The sequence below is a fragment of the Podarcis tiliguerta genome (assembly GCF_965153285.1).
Source record: "Podarcis tiliguerta genome assembly, chromosome: 17".
Lineage (NCBI taxonomy): Eukaryota > Metazoa > Chordata > Lepidosauria > Squamata > Lacertidae > Podarcis > Podarcis tiliguerta.
The window spans coordinates 10,172,524-10,191,633 of NC_139550.1; the positions used below are offsets into that span (position 1 = coordinate 10,172,524).

The 19,110-nt window shown below is 47.6% G+C and overlaps 1 protein-coding gene across 6 annotated transcripts in view; it reads left to right on the forward strand.

Moving 5' to 3' along the window:
* The window catches only part of TRABD2A (TraB domain containing 2A), a 115,706-nt gene that overhangs the window by 29,321 nt on the left and 67,275 nt on the right, over positions 1–19,110 (forward strand). For 3 of the 6 annotated variants that reach the window (XM_083420142.1, XM_083420144.1, XM_083420149.1), the window contains exon 1: positions 18,615–18,851. The exons of 1 other annotated variant lie outside the window; for it this stretch is intronic. In XM_083420142.1, the coding sequence (XP_083276268.1) occupies positions 18,648–18,851 (204 nt within the window). In that variant the 5' untranslated portion in view covers positions 18,615–18,647. Of the gene's footprint in view, positions 1–10,347; positions 10,462–17,724; positions 18,364–18,614; positions 18,852–19,110 lie in introns of those variants that run through there. 2 more of the 6 variants (XM_083420148.1, XM_083420143.1) reach the window with 2 other exon arrangements.

Consider the following 19,110-nt stretch of genomic DNA (forward strand, 5'->3'; position numbering starts at 1 on the left):
ACCTGGCTTAGGTTTAACGCTGACACATTCTTCCTGTGCTGGCACAAAGTAAACTTCCAGACGTTTCTAAAAATGGCCTGCAGGCAGAACTACTGTAACCCTAAACATAGGGAGGCTATTTCAGATCCTCAGGGGATATGACAGGAAGACCTCCGTAAATGACAAATGATACTCTCTCAAGTCAAGAGCATTCCATTTCAATTTTTCCCGAAAAACCTGGACTGAAATAGGGAAATGTAATAAAGGCAGGAACAGTCAAATTTTGTCAAGTTGCTTACAGGATTATTGTAGCTTACCGCTCCTTCTGGTTACCGCAAAATGTTTGCTGGCATATCTTGGGGGGTTTCCAGGAAGGTCTGCTCAGCCATTGCTAATCCCTCATTCTTCTGGATGGGTGACCAATGCAGACTTTGCAGCTTCAGCATCAAGCCAGCCTTGCTCAACATCCAGCCTAAGGAAGAGTTCTGGGAAACTCAAAAGCTTGCTCTTGGCATTTTGCTTAATAAAGAAAGGTATTGCCTGACTGAATTTTGAGGTGGTTTCCTTGTTGTGGACCAACATAAAGGTAAAGGGACCCCTGACCATTAGGTCCAGTCGTGACCGACTCTGGGGTTGTGGCACTCATCTCACTTTACTGGCCAAGGGAGCCAGCGTACAGCTTCCAGGTCATGTGGCCAGCATGACTAAGCCGCTTCTGGCGAACCAGAGCAGCACACGGAAACGCCATTTACCTTCCTGCCGGAGCGGTACCTATTTATCTACATGCACTTTGACGTGCTTTCGAACTGCTAGGTTGGCAGTAGCAGGGACCGAGCAACGGGAGCTCACCCCGTCATAGGGATTCGAACTGCCGACCTTCTGATCGGCAAGTCCTAGGCTCTGTGGTTTAACCCGAAGCGTAAAGGTACCCCTGCCCGTATGGGCCAGTCGTGACCGACTCTAGGGTTGCACGCTCATCTCGCTCAAGAGGCCAGGAGCCGGCGCCGTCCGAAGACACTTCCGGGCCACGTGGCCAGCGTGACGAAGCTGCACTGGCGAGCCAGCACCAGTGCCGCACACGGAAACGCCGTTTACCTTCCTGCTATAAAGCGGTACCTATTTATCTACTTGCACTTAGGGGTGCTTTCGAACTGCTAGGTGGGCAGGAGCTGGGACTGAATGATGGGAGCTCACCCCGTTGCGGGGATTCGAACTGCCGACTTTCTGATTGGCAAGTTCTAGGCTCTGTGGTTTAACCCACAGCACCACCCGCGTCCCTGAGCAGATCCTTACCAGAGCCCAAAAGGGACATTTTATTTGTTCTCTGGAGAGGGCCTCCTCGTGAGCCAGAGATGCAGCAAGACTTTGCTGAGGCTTCCGGCTAAGAGCTGACATGTGGGGAATCAGTGGCTGCTGCGCTTTTCCACATGTCAGCTATTATCCAGAAAGCCCCACTGATCTTGACACAGGAGAAGCATTCCTCCCCCCCCCCAAAAAAAAAAAATAGGTGTAAATGGCAACTATTAATTCATATCGGAAAAAGTAAAGGGAAGTACTCACAGATTCTGTTAGCCCAGGGCCCAAATTTACTCCACACCCTTGGTAATAATTACCTCTGATAAACTTCCTGTGCCTTAGTTGGTTTTGCCTTTTGGTTATATCTGGCAGGATACAAATGTAATAAAGATACAATAATTTTTTTAAGTTAAGTACATTTGAGTTGCTTTGATTTAGGAGAACTGAGCATGTGCTTTAGGCTGCAATCCTGTACACAGCTCATTGGGAATAAGTCCCACTAAACTGGGTGGGGCTTGCGTCTTGGGAAACATACACAGGCTTGTGCTGTAAAAAAAATTTCTCCCTCTGGGGGGGAAAATGTTACATTTTAGTTGGCTTGGACCCGTGCATTTTTAAAAACTTACCTTGGGCGCCTTAATTTCACATTTGAACTAGACTCCCAGAATTCTGTGTCACTTCAAGAATAGTTTCTTATGGGGAAAGTGGGGGATAGAAAATGATAGCTGGTTGCCAAATCCGTGAAGTCATGAGTTTTGTATTTAGCACTTTTTGTGTGCTCGAAGGTGCTAAGAATGGGCAGATACAGTTGATTGCCAGCTCTCTCCCCCCCCCCCCCCGCTGGCTGTTACATTATCATTAAATCCTTTTCTGATTTGACTGCAAAATGGTTGAAATCCAGTTCAGAATCCATGGGGGGTAAAAAGCGAGGGGTGGAAATAATCTTTGATGGGATTTAAAAGGCTATTTAAACCTAGCAGACGATTCCCTGGGCTCCTGTGTACTGCGCTGGCTGGCTAATATAAAAGAATGTTAGACTGAGGAAGGAAGTGACTAGAGATCTCTCATGTTTCTTTTCCCATCCACATGCCAATGTAATGCAAGATTTCCCCTAGTACCAAGTCCGTTTGGTTTAATTCCACGTGGTTCTGAAAAGTTATGTTTGGTTTGCACCCACACCAAATTCTGTAATAGACATTGGACCCTCCCACTGTGGAATTGCCTGGTTTTTACCCTGTCACATTATGCTTCCACCTTTATTCTTTGGTTATTCAGTACTTCTGCTTTTGGTCTAAGATTGTGACAGGCCCCCTTCTCACCTCACTACTTGTAAGGGGTGGCCTTCTTCCTGTGCAGCATACATTACCTTTGTGACTCCTGTGCTGCTTCTCTGGGCAACATGAAAAGCCCTGGACCACATGGGAGGAGCCCAAGCTGTGGAGCTTACACAAGCATCACCTCTTCCAGAAGCTTCCTAGTGTGCAGAAGAGCCGTAGTAGTGTAGGATCCTCCTATATGGCCTGGGACTTCTTGTATTACCCACAATGCCTCCAGTTTAATGTGACAGCCGGTACATACTTACGACACAGAACACTGGACAGAATAGGTAAAGGGACCCCTAGCCCTTAGGTCCAGTTGCGGACGACTCTGGGGTTGCGGCCCTCATCTCGCTTTATTGGCCAAGGGAGCCAGCATGACTAAGCTGCTTCTGGCAAACCAGAGCAGCACATGGAAACACCATTTACCTTCCCGCTGGAGCAGAACCTATTTATTTACTTGCACTTCGTGCTTTTGAACTGCTAGGTTGGCAGGAGCAGGGACCGAGCAATGGAAGCTCACCCTGTCGCGGGGATTAGAACCGCCGACCTTCTGTTCGGCGAGCCCTAGGCTCTGTGGTTTAACCCACAGCGCCACAGTCTCCAACATTTCTCTGATAAAAATAGGGATGTCCTATTCCATTATTATGGGACGCAGGTGGTGCTGTGGGTAAAAGCCTCAGTGCCTAGGGCTTGCCGATCAAAAGGTCGGCGGTTCGAATCCCCGCAGCGGGGTGCGCTCCCGCTGTTCGGTCCCAGCGCCTGCCAACCTAGCAGTTCAAAAGCACTCCCGGGTGCAAGTAGATAAATAGGGACCACTTACTAGCGGGAAGGTAAACGGCGTTTCCGTGTGCGGCTCTGGCTCGCCAGAGCAGCGATGTCACGCTGGCCACGTGACCCGGAAGTGTCTCCGGACAGCGCTGGCCCCCAGCCTCTTGAGTGAGATGGGCGCACAACCCTAGAGTCTGTCAAGACTGGCCCGTACGGGCAGGGGTACCTTTACCTTTACCTTTATTCCATTATTATTATTATTATTATTATTATTATTATTATTATTATTACTACTACTACTACTATCTGAAGAAGTGTGCGTGCACACAAAAGCTTATACCAAGAACAAACTTAGTTGGTCTCTAAGGTGCTACTGGACAATTTTTTAATTTTTTGTATATATTAAAATAGGGCATTCTTCTTCTTCTTCTTCTTCTTCTTCTTCATCATCATCTTCATCTTCATCTTCTTTCCCGCCCATCTGACTGGGTTGCCTCAGCCACTCTGGGCAGCTTCCAACATATATAAAAACACAATAAAGCAATAAACATTTTAAAACCTCCCTATACAGGACTGCCTTCAGATGTCTTCTGAAGGTTGTATGTATAGTTATTTATCTCCTTGGCCTGGAGGTTGCATAACTCCATACCCTCCAGCATTTCTTAGAACAGCAGCCCACTTCCCAACCTAGTCGAGGAGGGTGTTACTTAGTCTCCCTTTATCAGCCAAGGTTTCTTGGCAGTGAGTGAAGCAGTGGGTGGAAGATGTTCACCTAGAGGCACAATGATCTGCATGTCAGCTCCAAGCTCCCCTGTGGCAAGACCCTATTCTCCAGGGACAGCCCCAGATTTAAGAAGCCATTCCATTTTCTGATTTGATCCAGAAATGTCCCACTTTTCCTTAGGACATCCCTATTTTCATCACAGAAATGTTGAAGGGGATGTCTCGATTTTCATAAGAGAAATGTTGGAGGGCATGGTAGGACGTGCCTATTTTCACTGGAGAAATGTTGGGGGGTAGACATAAATCTGTGCTATTAACACGGGGCATAGAATCATTTACGCAGTAGGAGTGAGCCCACAGGATATAATAATAATAATAAAGGTAAAGGTACCCCTGCCCGTCCGGGCCAGTCTTGACAGACTCTAGGGTTGTGCGCCCATCTCACTCAAGAGGCCGGGGGCCAGCGCTGTCCGAAGACACTTCTGGGTCACGTGGCCAGCGTGACATCGCTGCTCTGGCGAGCCAGAGCCGCACACGGAACGCCGTTTACCTTCCCACTAGTAAGTGGTCCCTATTTATCTACTTGCACCCGGAAGTGCTTTCGAACTGCTAGGTTGGCAGGCGCTGGGACTGAACAACCGGAGCGCACCCCGCCGCGGGGATTCGAACCGCCGAACTTTCAATCGGCAAGCCCTAGGCGCTGAGGCTTTAACCCACAGCGCCACCCGCGTCCCGAAGAAGAAGAAGAAGAAGAAGAAGAAGAAGACCTTTATTGTCAATTTACAACCTGTGTACAACGAAATTAACCGAGCCCCCCCCCCAACACTCAATCTCATTGCACTCTGTGTGCTTGTCGCACAACACACCAACCCCGAAAGTCAGTTGCACTATATTATTTTCTGTTCAGCAGCCTAACAGCCCATGGATAGAAACTGTTTTTTAGCCTGTTGGTACGACTGATTATACTTCTATATCTCCTGCCCGAGGGTTAAAGAGGTGCTGGCCGGGGTGTGAATCATCCCTGAGAATTTTTGTCACTCTCCTAAGGCATTGATCCCCTGCGATGACATCTAAGGGGCTCAGGGGACAGCCCATGATAATCATGTGCTGTGTTCGCCACCCTCTGTAAAGACTTTCTGTCCGTGGCTGTCAAGCCAACGTACCACACTGTGATACAATATGAGAGGACACTTTCTATTGTGGAAGGAGGTCATCAATTGTTGTTTAACATTATTCTTTGGCAAGATCCTGAGAAAATGGAGTCTCTGTTGGACCTTCCTAACCACCTGAGTTATATTGTTTTTCCAAGTGAGGTCTTCACTAAGGTAAATTCCCAGGAATTTAAAGGAAGAGACTCTCTCTACACAACAACCCCCCACCTCATATACAACAGGGATAGTTCCCCTCTCTTCCTCCAAAAGTCCAACACCATCTCCTTTGTCTTGCTAATATTTAGGTGCAAGTTATTCTCTAAGCACCATGTAGATACTTTTTGAACCTCCCCCCCCCCCATTCAGATGATTCTCCATGAACTCTGTTATCAAATCCTTTGAGCACTTTCCTGTGTTAATGGTTTATAGGTGAAAGGCTGTGATCCTACTTGATCCTGCTTTGATTTTGTTCACATTGCTAGTTCTGAAGAGAAGCTTTGCTTTTTGAAGAGGCTTCTGTGGGGACTTGGGGAGGAAATGAGTTATTGAAGCTTAGCCCGGCAGAACATTTAAATACACAGTTAACTTTAGCATGCAAATAATTTTGTTGACTCCAGTGATGTGTTCTGGTGAGAGGTCTAGCTCGTGTCTCTTCTTGCACCCATGGGAAGGAAGCCCCAACCTGACAACAGGGTAGCAGGTAACCAAGGCAGAAAAGTTATTCATCAAATAAGAACCCCTAGTATAGCATCATGATAGATAGAAAGAAAGAGATACCCCATGACTTCAGATGCTATCTCTGTGAGGGCCACATGCCATAGATTTCAGCACCGCTCCCATGTAACCACTGAGCCTGCTGCAAAAAATAAAAAATAAATATTACTAGTAAAGCAGAATGTTTGAGAAGCCTTTCTTCAGGTATGGAAATGCTATTTTTTTTGCATTCATCTCCCCACCTCAGTAAACAAGGTGTCAGGTGGAATGATGTGATGTTTGACGTTTAAGCAAAGGATTATGTCTTCAATGTGCATGCTGAGTTTCATTGTCCTACCTCTGTGCTGAAGATAACTATATAACTACATCAGTTATCAGTTAACTATCTCGAATAATTGCGTTTTGACCCCTTTCCTGGCTCCCTTGCAAATGGGAGCAGCAGGATGAGATCAAATTGTAGGATGAACCTCCAGCACAGGGCTGTATTCTGCACATACACATCCAACTTCATTGTCGTTCTTCAAGGCCTATATTACATCATAACATGCATTGGAGTTTCTCCCCAATTGTAAGTTCATAGCGCCTCTTTTCATATCCCACTCAGTGTGTGGACGTCAGGCTCTTCCCTGTGCATTTATTGGGCTATTACATTACAAACAAACACAGAACGCCGAACAGTTAAGCTGAACAGTCCCTTTAGTTTCCCAGTTCTACTTTTCAAAACTTGTCTTAATTCCTTTCTCACCCATTGATGCTTCCCTCATCTTTATTGTTGTTTCTCTTAAAACCTACATGCACCAGCTGTGCTAGTCAGCGCTACTTTTTCTTTTTCTGCGAAGAAAAGTAATAGAAAATAATTTCTTTTTATGTTCTCTTTATGCGCTGATGTTTGAGGCTTGGCTATGGGGTGCTGCTGTTGTTTTTGCCATTCTTGATCCAGGCAGGAGGGCTAATGCAATTCAGCACTCGCTGCTCTCTGGCCATGTACTGCCTCGGCATGCCCTTTCAGCGCCTAAGAGATTTATTTTTGTTTAGCTTTCTTTCTCCATTCACTTTGAGGTGACTATTATTAAAATGTGTTTAGAGTACACTCTTTCCTCTTTATTTTGAGCTTCTGGCTGACTACGCTTGGTAATTACATGTAACCACTTCACTTTGTAATATATTCCCCATATTTCCCTTCCAGCTGACCTAACACTTTCATACAGTAACATACTACAAAGTTCAGTCACCCCTTTTTATCTGAAGGCGTAAATGGGCCTCTGTTGCTTCTGCATCTTTGAAATCCACATCAGTCCTTCTAAGCAAACTTCTTTTCAAATGCAGATAACGTGGAGGACTCAGAACTCCCGCCCCTTGCCCCTTAGTCCAAGGGAAAGCGCTTGTCTCCACTCCTCGTCGCATGTTGCTTAATATCCACTTGCCATTTACCGTAAAATAAAATTTGCAATACCAATGTGCAAATTTGCAAGGGAACGTTGTTGTACTCTAAACTGAGCTTGGTTACAGGAGAAGTTTGAACTGATTTGATTATGGACCATTCCAAAGTTTGAGCAACTACAAACTTTCAAATGCACCACGAATTCAAAGTGAAGAAAATGTCACATTTGTGAGACTGTTTTGTAGTCCACTGCTGCTCTTAGAATAAACATGTTGGTTTGCTCCAGGGCATGCTTTGGGGGAGAAATAACAGTTCTGTACATTTTCGGCATAATGTGCTAGGTACTTATTGGCTAGCGCCCACAACATCACCAACACTATCTCTGGATTTGGGGAAGTAAAGAATTAACACACCTGACTGGACACCTCCTTAAAAAAGAGGGACATCTGTCTGGCACACATGGAACTGAAACTCAGGATTTATTTTTGCGTGAATATCACAGGATATAAGCAAATCCATCTTCTGAACAGGCACAAGTTGGGGGGGGGGGAACTATTCTGCATGGCTAGGATGTAACCGTATTATTGGAAAACATTGACCTAAGCAGGGACTGGCCAGTAGAAGTTTGTTTGGAAGAAGTTTAGGCATGGAGATTTACAGTAGTCCATAAGGACTACTGATCATGCTTTCATGAGAAAGGCTTGACAATTCAGCCCTATATTTGTATGACTGGACACTTAACACCACATACCAGTGAATGCTAATGCACATAGCAAAATTTTGTTTGGGTTGCCTACATTTTTCCAGGTTAACCTTCTACTCTACTCATAATTAGACTTACAAGAGCTATCCATCAGGCCACGGAGGAAAGTTCTTCCTTGCTTTAACTAAAAGGGCACTCAGCCAAGGATGCTTGGCTTGACGGGTCAGGCTACTGCTAATGCCCAGTGAACTTGGACTGTTCCTCAAATCTGCTGTCTTGTTAAGAGGAGTGTGTCTTACAAAAATCTTCCAAGGGGTTCCGTGTATTTGGGTTCACAACTTGCCAGTGGTAGAGGCCACTTCTTAACTAAAGGACAAACCAAATTGCACAGAAAGATTTGAAAGTGCTTGTGGCGATCACACAGGGTCCCCAGACATTTGACGGTCTATTGATCCCTGTGCCACCACTATGATCGCTTCCCCGCTGCCACCAGCCTGTTTCTCTCGGGTACACGCTGAGTCCAGACAGTTGTTAACATTAAAACATATAATCAAGTTTATTTATGAACAAGTTTATGGTTTCAGATAATTTTTCTTGTTAGTTTCTTATCCTTAGTTTCTATACCAGCCTATACCTTCCTAATAATTTCTAACTGATTATCCCAGTTGTCTATCTGACTCCTCCAAACAGTTTCACTCACTCTCTCACATCAAAACTAGACCAACCCACAGACTTATCCTCCCTCTTCCTTCTCCAACTCACAACTGACTATCCAACAACTCTAACTCTAACTCCTCCCCTTGGGTTCCCACTGGCCAATCACTTCACACTCATTTAACCCTTTCCTTATGACCCACCTAGGAGGGCAAACGCCACAGTGCTTTAACTTGGTTGCTAAATACAACAGCATATTTAATTAGATATTCACAGTTTGTGGCTGGGTTTTCATTCTTGAATAATTTGCAGACCACTTGAATATTTTGCATCTTTTGTGGGCAAAACAAAACCCCCCCACCCACCCCCCAATATGCCTTAAAGCTGGGTGGGAAGAAAGGGACATCTGTAACCGTTCACCTGGGAGCAAGTCCCCTTAGAGAATTATAGACCCTCTTCACATTCCTGCTTAAAGGAGACCTCAGTTGTTTTGTGACATTAGAAGCCATTACACCAAAAGGTCTCAGACCTTTTTGCGTGCCTGAAAACCAACACAGTTCATGCCTTATGGCAGCTACAGGTTACAACCTTCATCCTCCCTGACCCTTGGCCATGCTGGCTAGGACTGATCGTGGTTCTCCAAGCATTGTTTACAGAAGTGCATACATTAGAGTGATGATGTGCACCAAAATGAAGGTATTGGTGAAAATAATATGCCAAAATGCATTATATTAGGGAAAACTGCTTGCAAAAATCTGTATATTAGTCCAAACTGCATATGAAAAACTGTTTCTTAGGAGAACATGCAGGTGAATTTTCATGAGGATTTTTTTAAAATTGCAAATTGCTGCAAAACGTGGAGAACTGGATTTGAGATTGGAAATATGAGAAGCTGAGAGAACCAAAACAAGTCAGTTCCTTCCAGGTGTTTCTTGAAGATGCAATGCGTGAACACAAGGGTTCACATGTGCATAATGTTACCATATTGGATTAGTTTGATGGTGTTGGTCTTTCCCACCAAATCAGCCACCATCCTTCCTGGTGGGATGGCAAATGTTTGTGAAAGACTTGTGCAATCATCCCTACCCACGGTTGAGTTATATACCAGCATGCCCTTATAGCTTAAAATTATACCGCATGGAAGCTGTTTCCATGCTGCTGAGAGCATGTATTATTGGGGCTTGACTCTCATAGTAGTCAGTGGAGTGTACTTCTGAGTACATAAGATTAGACTTCCAGTCTCATTAATTTTGTTGGGAAAGTTAAGCAGCAGCTCAGTCCCAATGTACGTTTATCTGAATAGAACCAAAACGGCTCATTAAGCTTGGTTGTTTCTGATTCCAAGCTTCCATCTGCAGCCTTCTAATGATTCAATTTCATAATTTCCACTTCATTTCCAATAATCTTGTTAAGCATTCATGATACACACAGTGGTTAAATTATGCTGCTTTTTCAATCCAAAAGTCCAGTTTGCCAGAACATGTTGGTGTGGGGAAAATTCATGCTTCCCCTCAATTTTGTTTGAAGAAAGCATCAATTCCTAACTTTTATGCATTTCAAAGTATTGCCTAATGGCCTGATCCCAAGACTTTCTGTACCAGCACGTAAGTGACCAGGAGAGAGCGCCTTGATTGTGGTTCCAGCTGAATGTCATAAATCATGCTAGAGCATCACTGTTCCATGGAGATAAGTCTAGCATTACTTTCAGAAATGCTGACAAAAATAATATATAGGGTAGGTAATCAATGATAGACACCCATCCAGATGGGCAAGGTATTATTATTATTATTATTATTATTATTATTATTATTATTATTATTAAATGCCTACTTTTAGAAAATAAAATGCACATTTCTGTTAATTTTCACTAAAGTCAAAATCTTAGGATTACAACTGGGGTGGTTCATGTCAGCTTCCTGGACTGAGAGTTCTTTCAGAAGCTGCTAACCTTCTAACTCACATTGTCCAACTCTCCAGGGGCATAGTGCAGGGGATACCAATGGGGCCATGGCCCCGAAGGCAGATTTTTGAGGGGATGTGAAGCAGACGCCCCTGGCAGGCACCCCCAGCCCATCTCCCACTGTCAGAGGAACCAACTCTCATGGAGAGGAGCACGGGCACACAGGTCGCATAACTCAGCCTTGCTTGGCTCTGGTGCGTGGGTCGCTCTGGTGGTGTCTGTGGTGAGGGTTGCGGTGCCCCGGCAGGATCCTTGACGCTCTGCACTCCAATATTCAGAAAATGGAAGCCAGTAACTCTAAAACATATATGCAACATGCAGGTTTATTCATATGTAAGTTTCATTTAGTGAAGAGCACAATTCAAGAGTATGTTTCCGAGTGTGCTGGGCCCAGGGGTAACCCATGAAATGCGGCCCAGGGCTGGTCCAGAATCTGAAGGTTCCGCTGGGAGTCAGTCCGACAGGGCCGAGGCAGGACACAAGGCAGGAAACCAGGCAAGGACAGGAACAGGATCTCAGGCAGGAACTAGCAAACAGCTATGTTGCTCACAAGAAAAGGGAAAAGTTGACAGCTATGGTCCGACTGCCTTTTATCTTTGTCGGAGTAGCGCCGGTCCTGATCCCCTGGTGACTCACCTCCCTGTTTCGCCCAAAGGCGAGCACTCCTCCTGTGAGCACTCAGGTCTCTCCTTCTTGCAGACCTTAGTCTCTACAGCTTGGGAGACATCGGTGGGTTACTAGACCCAGGGGCCACCTCAGCCTTCCCTGACCAAACCGGTAGTGGAGCAGCTGTAAGTGATGGCCCAGCTGAAGGCAATGAGGTAATCCCCCCATCTGGAGCCAGGGCAGGCTCAGGCCCCTGACTCAGCCCAGCTGGTGTTTGTTGCAGGGGAACCTGTGCAGACTGGGACTCTTCAGGATCAGGCCCCAGACTTGGTTCAGGTAATGCCTGAGGCAAAGGATCCAGTGCAGACTGAGTCTCCTCTGGTTCTGAGTCTGAACCCGAGTCCCAGGCCATCACACCGAGCACAATTCAAAGTGTTGGTACTGATCTTTAAAGCTCTAAACCGCCTTGGCCCAGTATACCTGAAGGAGCGTCTCGACTCCCATCGTTCAGCCCGGACACTGAGGTCCAGCTCCGAGGGCCTTCTGGAGGTTCCCTTACTGCGAGAAGTGAGGTTACAGGGAACCAGGCAGAGGGGCTTCTCGGCAATGGCGCCCGCCCTGTGGAACGCCCTCCCACCAGATGTCCAGGAAATAAACAACCCTCTTGACTTTCAGAAGACATTTGAAGGCAACCCTGTTTAGGGAAATTTTTAATGTTTTATGTTTTATTGTGTTTTTAATATTCTGTTGAGAGCCACCCAGAGTGGTTGGGGAAACTCAGCCAAATGGGCAGGGTATAAATAAATTATTATTATTATTATTATTATTATTATTAATAATAATAATAATAATTAATATTATTGGTGAAGTAAAACTATTGCATTAGCAGCACCAAAGTGATCTCCCCAGGGCACAAGCCTGGGCAGTTGATATTGCAAAGACATTCATCAGAGCAGGGGGGGACTCGAACTCCTGCCTTTGCGGAGTGTTGCTTTCTTTCTTTGTCAGAGCTGGACGCATTCATTATGCAAAATGTGCTAGAACTTGCAGGCAGCAAATGAGAGAACTGAACGCAAAGTTTCAAGGAGCTGACAAAGCGATGAAGGAGGCCATTTCACTTTGAGAAGATGGAGCAAGACGTGGGCTGGTATTTGGGCAGATGTGTTTGCAGAGCAAGCATTTACGAAATCTTCCAAAGCTGTGGAGGGATGACATATGGAGGAAGGATGACAGAAAGCCAAAGAGCCATGTGGATCTGGAGTCTTGTCATCTGTGCGTCAAGCGTCTTGACAGGGATTGCTAGATGTGGCAGTGAGTAAAGTGTTGATCTGTCTGAAGCAAGGCTGTCAAGACTTCTGCAAGATCCAAAAAATGAGAAGGTGAATGCTGATGAAGCAGAGCCTTCTCCAGTAGTAGCATTCCTCTTTGCTAACATGAGAATGGTGGTGTTAAGAACTCAGGCTAGCACAGGGGTAGGCAACCTAAGGCCCATGGGCCACAAGCGGCCCACAGGGGGTCATTTAAGAGGCCCTTGAACTGAGCTGTCCACTCGGCGAGTCCCCGCATGCTGTGCTAAACCGGAAATCGCGTCTGCGCAGACGCCAAAAATCGCAGGCGGGCACACAATCCACGGAGCAAGCTGTGCTAGAGTGAACCAGCCCAGACAAGGTAAACCTTGCCAACCCCTGCTAGCACTTTTGTAGCTACATTAGAGATGGCAAAAAGTGGTAAGGAAACCCAGAGCTTGCATGGCTGGACTGTGGTTTGAAGCAGAGACTCCTGGCTCATATGCTTAACCATTAAGCTACACTTTCTCCTTTCTCTGTAAATGAAAACATCAAGTTTCATCACCTCCCATCACATAAAAGCGGGCCTTTTTCCTTCCTTCCATGAACACTAGTTGTTCTTTAGTTCTAAATCATTAAAACTATTTTTATCCTGACTCTTATTTTACGCCACATATTAACATGTCACAAGAAGGCCTGCGAAGAAGCGCTTTCCTCTTTATGGCAGTGCTATTTCTTGCCATCAGGGCAGACACAATAAATCTAATTTTACAGGGCTTGCATAATGTAGTTGCAGAGGCTCAGCTGTGAACCAGGAAGCCCCGCACACCATGTGCTGCTCCTGCCTGAACTTAGGTGAGCCGTCGGCATCAGTCTCATACCTGCAAAATGGGAGAATCGTGGCAGACACAGCAGCAATACAATCCGAAGCAGGTGTCCTCAATATCAAGGCTCAGTGTGGCATCTATAGACATCTATAGGATGCCATGTTAGTCTGCTGCAGCAAAAACAAAACAGAAGACCAGAGGTTATCGTGACACCCGGAAGACACATATATTATTGCATATGTTATCATGGACTGCAGCCCACTTCATTAGATGCATGGAAGTGTTGTCCTAAGTTGCAGGTTGATCTGCATGTGGTTTGGAAGGCAGGGGTGGGGCAGGCTGTAAACTGTGAGGCTGGAAGGAAATGAAATGCAGACAGTACAAAGGTGGTGATAATTAAACAATTAGCAGTGGTAATTCACCAAATAGTTGGTGATAGCACAGGCATCCTGGCATTGGGAAGCCAATTAGCACGTGCACTGTGACAAAATTCCATTGCCCTGATGCTATCCACAAGCGCCGGCACTCATCCTCTTCACCTTTCACCCTTCAGAAGCCCCTTCTTCCAAGCACAGCCACTTTAAGGCCAGTTACAGACAGGATGAAATGACTTTTGGATTTTGCTGTGTCTGATATAAGATGTGTGCCCATTTATTTTATTTTTTGCAGAGGCTGGCCTTTTTGCCCTATGTAGAATGCAAAGAGGTCAGTGCTGGCATTGGATGGCATATGTTGTATAGACGATAAGCAGGTGAATGAACCCCCAATACTGTGGATGTTATTACTTGGTCCTGAGCTAGGGTGAGGACAGAGATGCCCTCTGCGTTTGCTGCAGGATCTGATCCTGGTGTCTCTCTCTCTGGATATGTTGTTGCTAGTTGAGCAGCTGACTTAGGTTGAGGGAGATGGATGTCTATAAGCAAGAACAGACCTACCCAACAATGTCTGTGTTTTGTGCTGTGTGGATGCTGCTGATATATTTGCGTTTTATTAATGCATCACTCTTTTCCGGGAATGTTTTTTCTCCAGAAATGTTAACCAGCACCAAAGGGTGGAGCCTACGTTTTAGATATAAGTAGGTGTGTTAAACTGACCGATTCTATTCATGCTACAAAACCTACTTAATTCAAAGGACCTTCCTGTCAAAGAAGTGTGCATAGACTTAAGCTGCGTGCCACATCCTTGGGAGCAAATCCTATTGAACTCTGCATGACTTATCTTTGGGTAAATGTGCTTAGGAAAGGACTATTGACCTTAGAGGAAATATTTTAAATACCTGCTTCTTTTTTTAAAAAAATCTCACTGATATTACCACTGCCCCCCTCCGTCTGCTCAGACTTGCACACCACAAAGTTGTGTCCTTTGAGATGTTGTTGGGCTGTGTACACATTGTCTCTTTAAAGCACTCTGGAAGCACATTCTTGCCCTCTAAGAATTCTGGGCACTGTAGTTTACCCCTCACTGAATTCCAGTACAGTGGTACCTCAGGTTACAGATGCTTCAGGTTACATACACTTCAGGTTACAGACTCCACTAATCCAGAAGTAGTACCTCGGGTTAAGAACTTTGCTTCAGGATGAGAACAGAAATTGTGCTCTGGCAGCGCAGTGGGAGGCCCCCATTAGCTAAAGTGGTACCTCAGGTTAAGACCAGTTTCATGTTAAGAACGGACCTCAGGAACGAATTAAGTTCTTAACCCGAGGTACCACTGTACCCAGCAACCTTTAACCCTTTTAAGCGGAGGGTGGATGGTCATCTGTCATGGATGGTATAGTTGAGATTACTGCACTCCAGGGGGTGGGACTAGAATCACTAGATGACCCCTGAAGCCCCTTCCAACTTTATGATTCTGTGAACAAGGCCTCTGAAGGTCCAACGATCAGATGATTCTTAGGTCTTCAAAAACCCAGTTCAAAGGGCGTCACAAAAACGCCGTTTGATAGGGGGTTCAGAAGATGTCTTAGAAGCCCCCCCCCCAACAAGCCATCTTGCCCTGTGCTTAGCTGCAAATACCCTGCCCTTACCTACCCCACACCTGATGTCAGGTGTAGGACCAGTGGCTGTAGCTTTGCCAAAACGGCCTCGCAAGCCAAATGGGGAGGCTGAATTAGCCCATGGACCAGAGTTCCCTTCCTGTTGGAGGCACTATACCTCTGCATGCCAGTCGTTGGACATCAACACAAGCGATGAAGGTGCTGTTGCCCACTCAGGTCCTGCTTGCGGGCTTCCTATAGGCATCTGCTTGGCCACTGTGAGAACAGGATGCTGTCCTCGATGAGCCTTGGGCCTGATCCAGCAGGTTCTTCTCTTGTTCTTATGCTTGCATGAAGGGTGGTCTATAAATATTTATTGTCTCCAAAAAAGTTTAATTAGTATTTTAATGCAATCTTATTCCCACCCACTCCCGACAGGTTGGGTTCTAAAACCACAATAACTGCATACCATTGAGCATATCATACACAGTGGTACCTCAGGTTAAGAACTTAATTCATTCCGGAGGTCCGTTCTTAACCTGAAACTGTTCTTAACCTGAGGTACCACTTTAGCTAATGGGGCCTCCCGCTGCTGCCGCGCCGCCGAAACACGATTTCTGTTCTCATCCTGAGGTAAAGTTCTTAACCCGAGGTACTATTTCTGGGTTAGCAGAGTCTGGAACCTGAAGCATCTGTAACCCGAGGTACCACTGTATTTAGTATCACTGTGTAAAAACACATAGCAAACCATTGTTGTTTTGCCTCTGCAAGCAGCATCATTTTGTTCTGTAGCAGGCCTGCTATAGTGCAAGTTACTCCGTTTTCTCCACCTGCATATCCTCCAACATTTCTCCAATGAAAATAGGATCACCCTATTCCATTATTATTATTATTATTATTAATACCCCACCAACCTGACTGGGTTGCCTCAGCCACTCTAGGCAGCTTTCAACATATATGAAATACTGAATATTTAAAAACTTTCCTATACACAGGGCTGCCTCCAGATGTCTTTTAAAGGTTGTGTAGTTACTTATCTCCTCGGCTGGGGGGGGGGGAACGGGGTCACATAACTCCATACCCTCCAACATTTCTCTGAAATGTTGGAGGGGGGGGCGTGGGTGGCTCAGTGGTCTAAACCACAGAGCCTAGCGCTTGCCGATTGGAAGGTCGGCAGTTCGAATCCCCGCAATGGGGTGAGCTCCCGTTGCTCGGTCCCAGCTCCTGCCAACCTAGCAGTTCGAAAGCACGTCAAAGTGCGAGTAGATAAATAGGTACCACTCCGGCGGGAAGGTAAACGGCGTTTCCGTGCGCTGCTCTGGTTTCGCCAGAAGCGGCTTAGTCATGTTGGCCACATGACCTGGAAAAACTGTCTGCAGGCAAACGTCGGCTCCCTCGGCCTATAGAGCGAGATGAGCGCCGCAACCCCAGAGTCGTTCACGACTGGACTTAACTGTCAGGGGTCCTTTACCTTTTTTAAGGAAAAGCAGGACAGTATGAGATCCCCGCGGCGGGGTGCGCTCCCGTCATTCGGTCCCAGCGCCTGCCAACCTAGCAGTTCAAAAGCACCCTCGGGTGCAAGTAGATAAATAGGGACCGCTTACCAGCGGGAAGGTAAACGGCGTTCCGTGTGCTGCGCTGGCTCGCCAGATGCAGCTTGTCACGCTGGCCATGTGACCCGGAAGCGTCTGCGGACAGCGCTGGCTCCCGGCCTATAGAGTGAGATGAGCGCACAACCCTAGAGTCTGGCAAGACTGGCCCGTACGAGCAGGGGTACCTTTACCTTTATGGGATGGAATCAGAAACCAGGACAGCTTCTGTAAATCCAGGACTATCCCTGGAAAATAGGAGCACTTGGAGCAGCCTTTCTCTGTGGGTCCCCAGATGTTGTTGGACTACAACTCCCATCACCCCTAGCTAGCAAGCCCAGAGCTCAGGAGGAGTTGTAGTCCAACAACATCTGGGGACCCACAGGTTGAGAACCGCTGACTTGGAGGGTCTGCAACTGGGTGCTGCAGTTGCTGGAAACCACAGGAGGGGGAGAGGACCCTTATGCTGGGATCCTGCTTGCTCCCCCCCCCCAAAGGCATTTGTTTGGCCACTGCGAGAATAGGATGCTATACTAGAAGGGCCATTTGGTCCAGCATGCACTTCTGCTATTCCTTCAATTGAAACCACTGGACTTTCTCCCAGGCTACTTTGCACCTGGTCTATCTCCTTTCCAGGGTGGCTCTGGGTAACTGGACGTCCCACTAAGGGAATGTGCCTTACAACTTGCCAGATCGGGAGAATCCACCAGGAGGCCGACAGGGACCCTGGCGCTTAGGTCAGAGAGGAGAGAGAAAGGGGGAGTTCGGGGTGGGGGAGCGGGGGAGAGAGAGACGGCGGCGGGAGCGAGTTTAGGGTTAGGCACCTCCTGCGGCCAATCCCGCCGAGTGCGTGCCTTCGTGCCTCCTCCATCCAGGGGCTGCCGCCGGGATTGCACAGCTCGGCGCTGAAGCAACTTTTGCAAAGAGGCGAGAGCTTCCATAAGGGAAGGAGAAAAGGACCCGTCCCTGGAGGGGGGGGGAGAGGGAATTCCTGCTTCCGCACACACCCCACCCCTCCCCTCGGCATGGCGAGCCCCCCCCTTCCCTCCGCCTGGCACAGGGACCCTTTAAGGGGAGGGGGCAGCGCCTGGAAGGCTTGGCTAGGGGATGACTCGGGATTGGGCCGCTGGGGCAGCCGCCTTAGGTGCACCACCGGGAGGAAAACACGGGCCGGGCTTTAAAAAACCAAAACAAACCCAACTCGGCGCAACTTTGGCGGAGGCGAGCGAGCCGATTCCCGCCGCCCTTTCCTTTTCCTCCCCGCTGCCTGCCTGCCTGCCTGCCTGCCTGCTCCCCCCCATCGGTGCTCCGGGCGTGGAGTGAACTAGGATGGTGGCGCACAGCGCCGGGGCTGGCTTGCTGCTCAACTGTCTCCTCCTCCTGCTGGCTGGAGCGAAGCAGAGCCGGGATCCCAGCTGCCAGACCCACAGGAAAGTAAGTTCACTCCCGGGGGAGGGGAGAAGTCCGGGGTGGGGGTGCGGGGGGGGGAGGGAGAGACTGTCTCCTGCAAACTTGGGCAGGATGGCGCGAAGCCAGCAGAGTCGCCTCGAGACTTTTTTTTTTGCTTATATTCTCCCATTTGGGGGAAGTCTCTCAAACTCGGGTGTGCAAGGCACTGGGGTGTAGATTTTCTAGGGGGCTGGAGGGGAGCAGCGCCAGAAAGTGGGGTGTGGGGGACTTAGCTGCTCCGCTGTTGTATCCACCCACCGCACTTTCGCATGCACGAGGGAAAGTTTTGCTGCTGCTGCTGCTTTGCTGTGTGTTTTTTCCTTTTGCAAACTGAGTTTCACGCCGGGTGCTGGACTTGTCAGCAGGGATTTTGCAGGAGGGGAAAAGTGCTGCCGGCAAACTGGGCTGCCTCATCCCACCCCACCTTCGCTTGCAAGGCAGCCCCACCAGTGTCATGCGGCACTTTTAAATGGGTGTGTTGGGGGCATAGGCTGGGGAGGGGGCAGGAGGAGCGTGTCAGAGCTACGTCCACATGCACCCTTGCCCGGGAGTGAGGCTCACCAGTCACAGCCGGGGCTGGACTTCTGGCTCCCGGTGCATGAAATCTGCACTGCCAGTTTGCGAGCGTGTGGAAGGTGTGCTGCTCTTTGTTGCTGCTTTGCAAGACACTTAACAGGGGGCTCCTGCTCTGGAATCTGTTGCAGCCTCGAGTTCCTTCCCCGCACGTCCTTA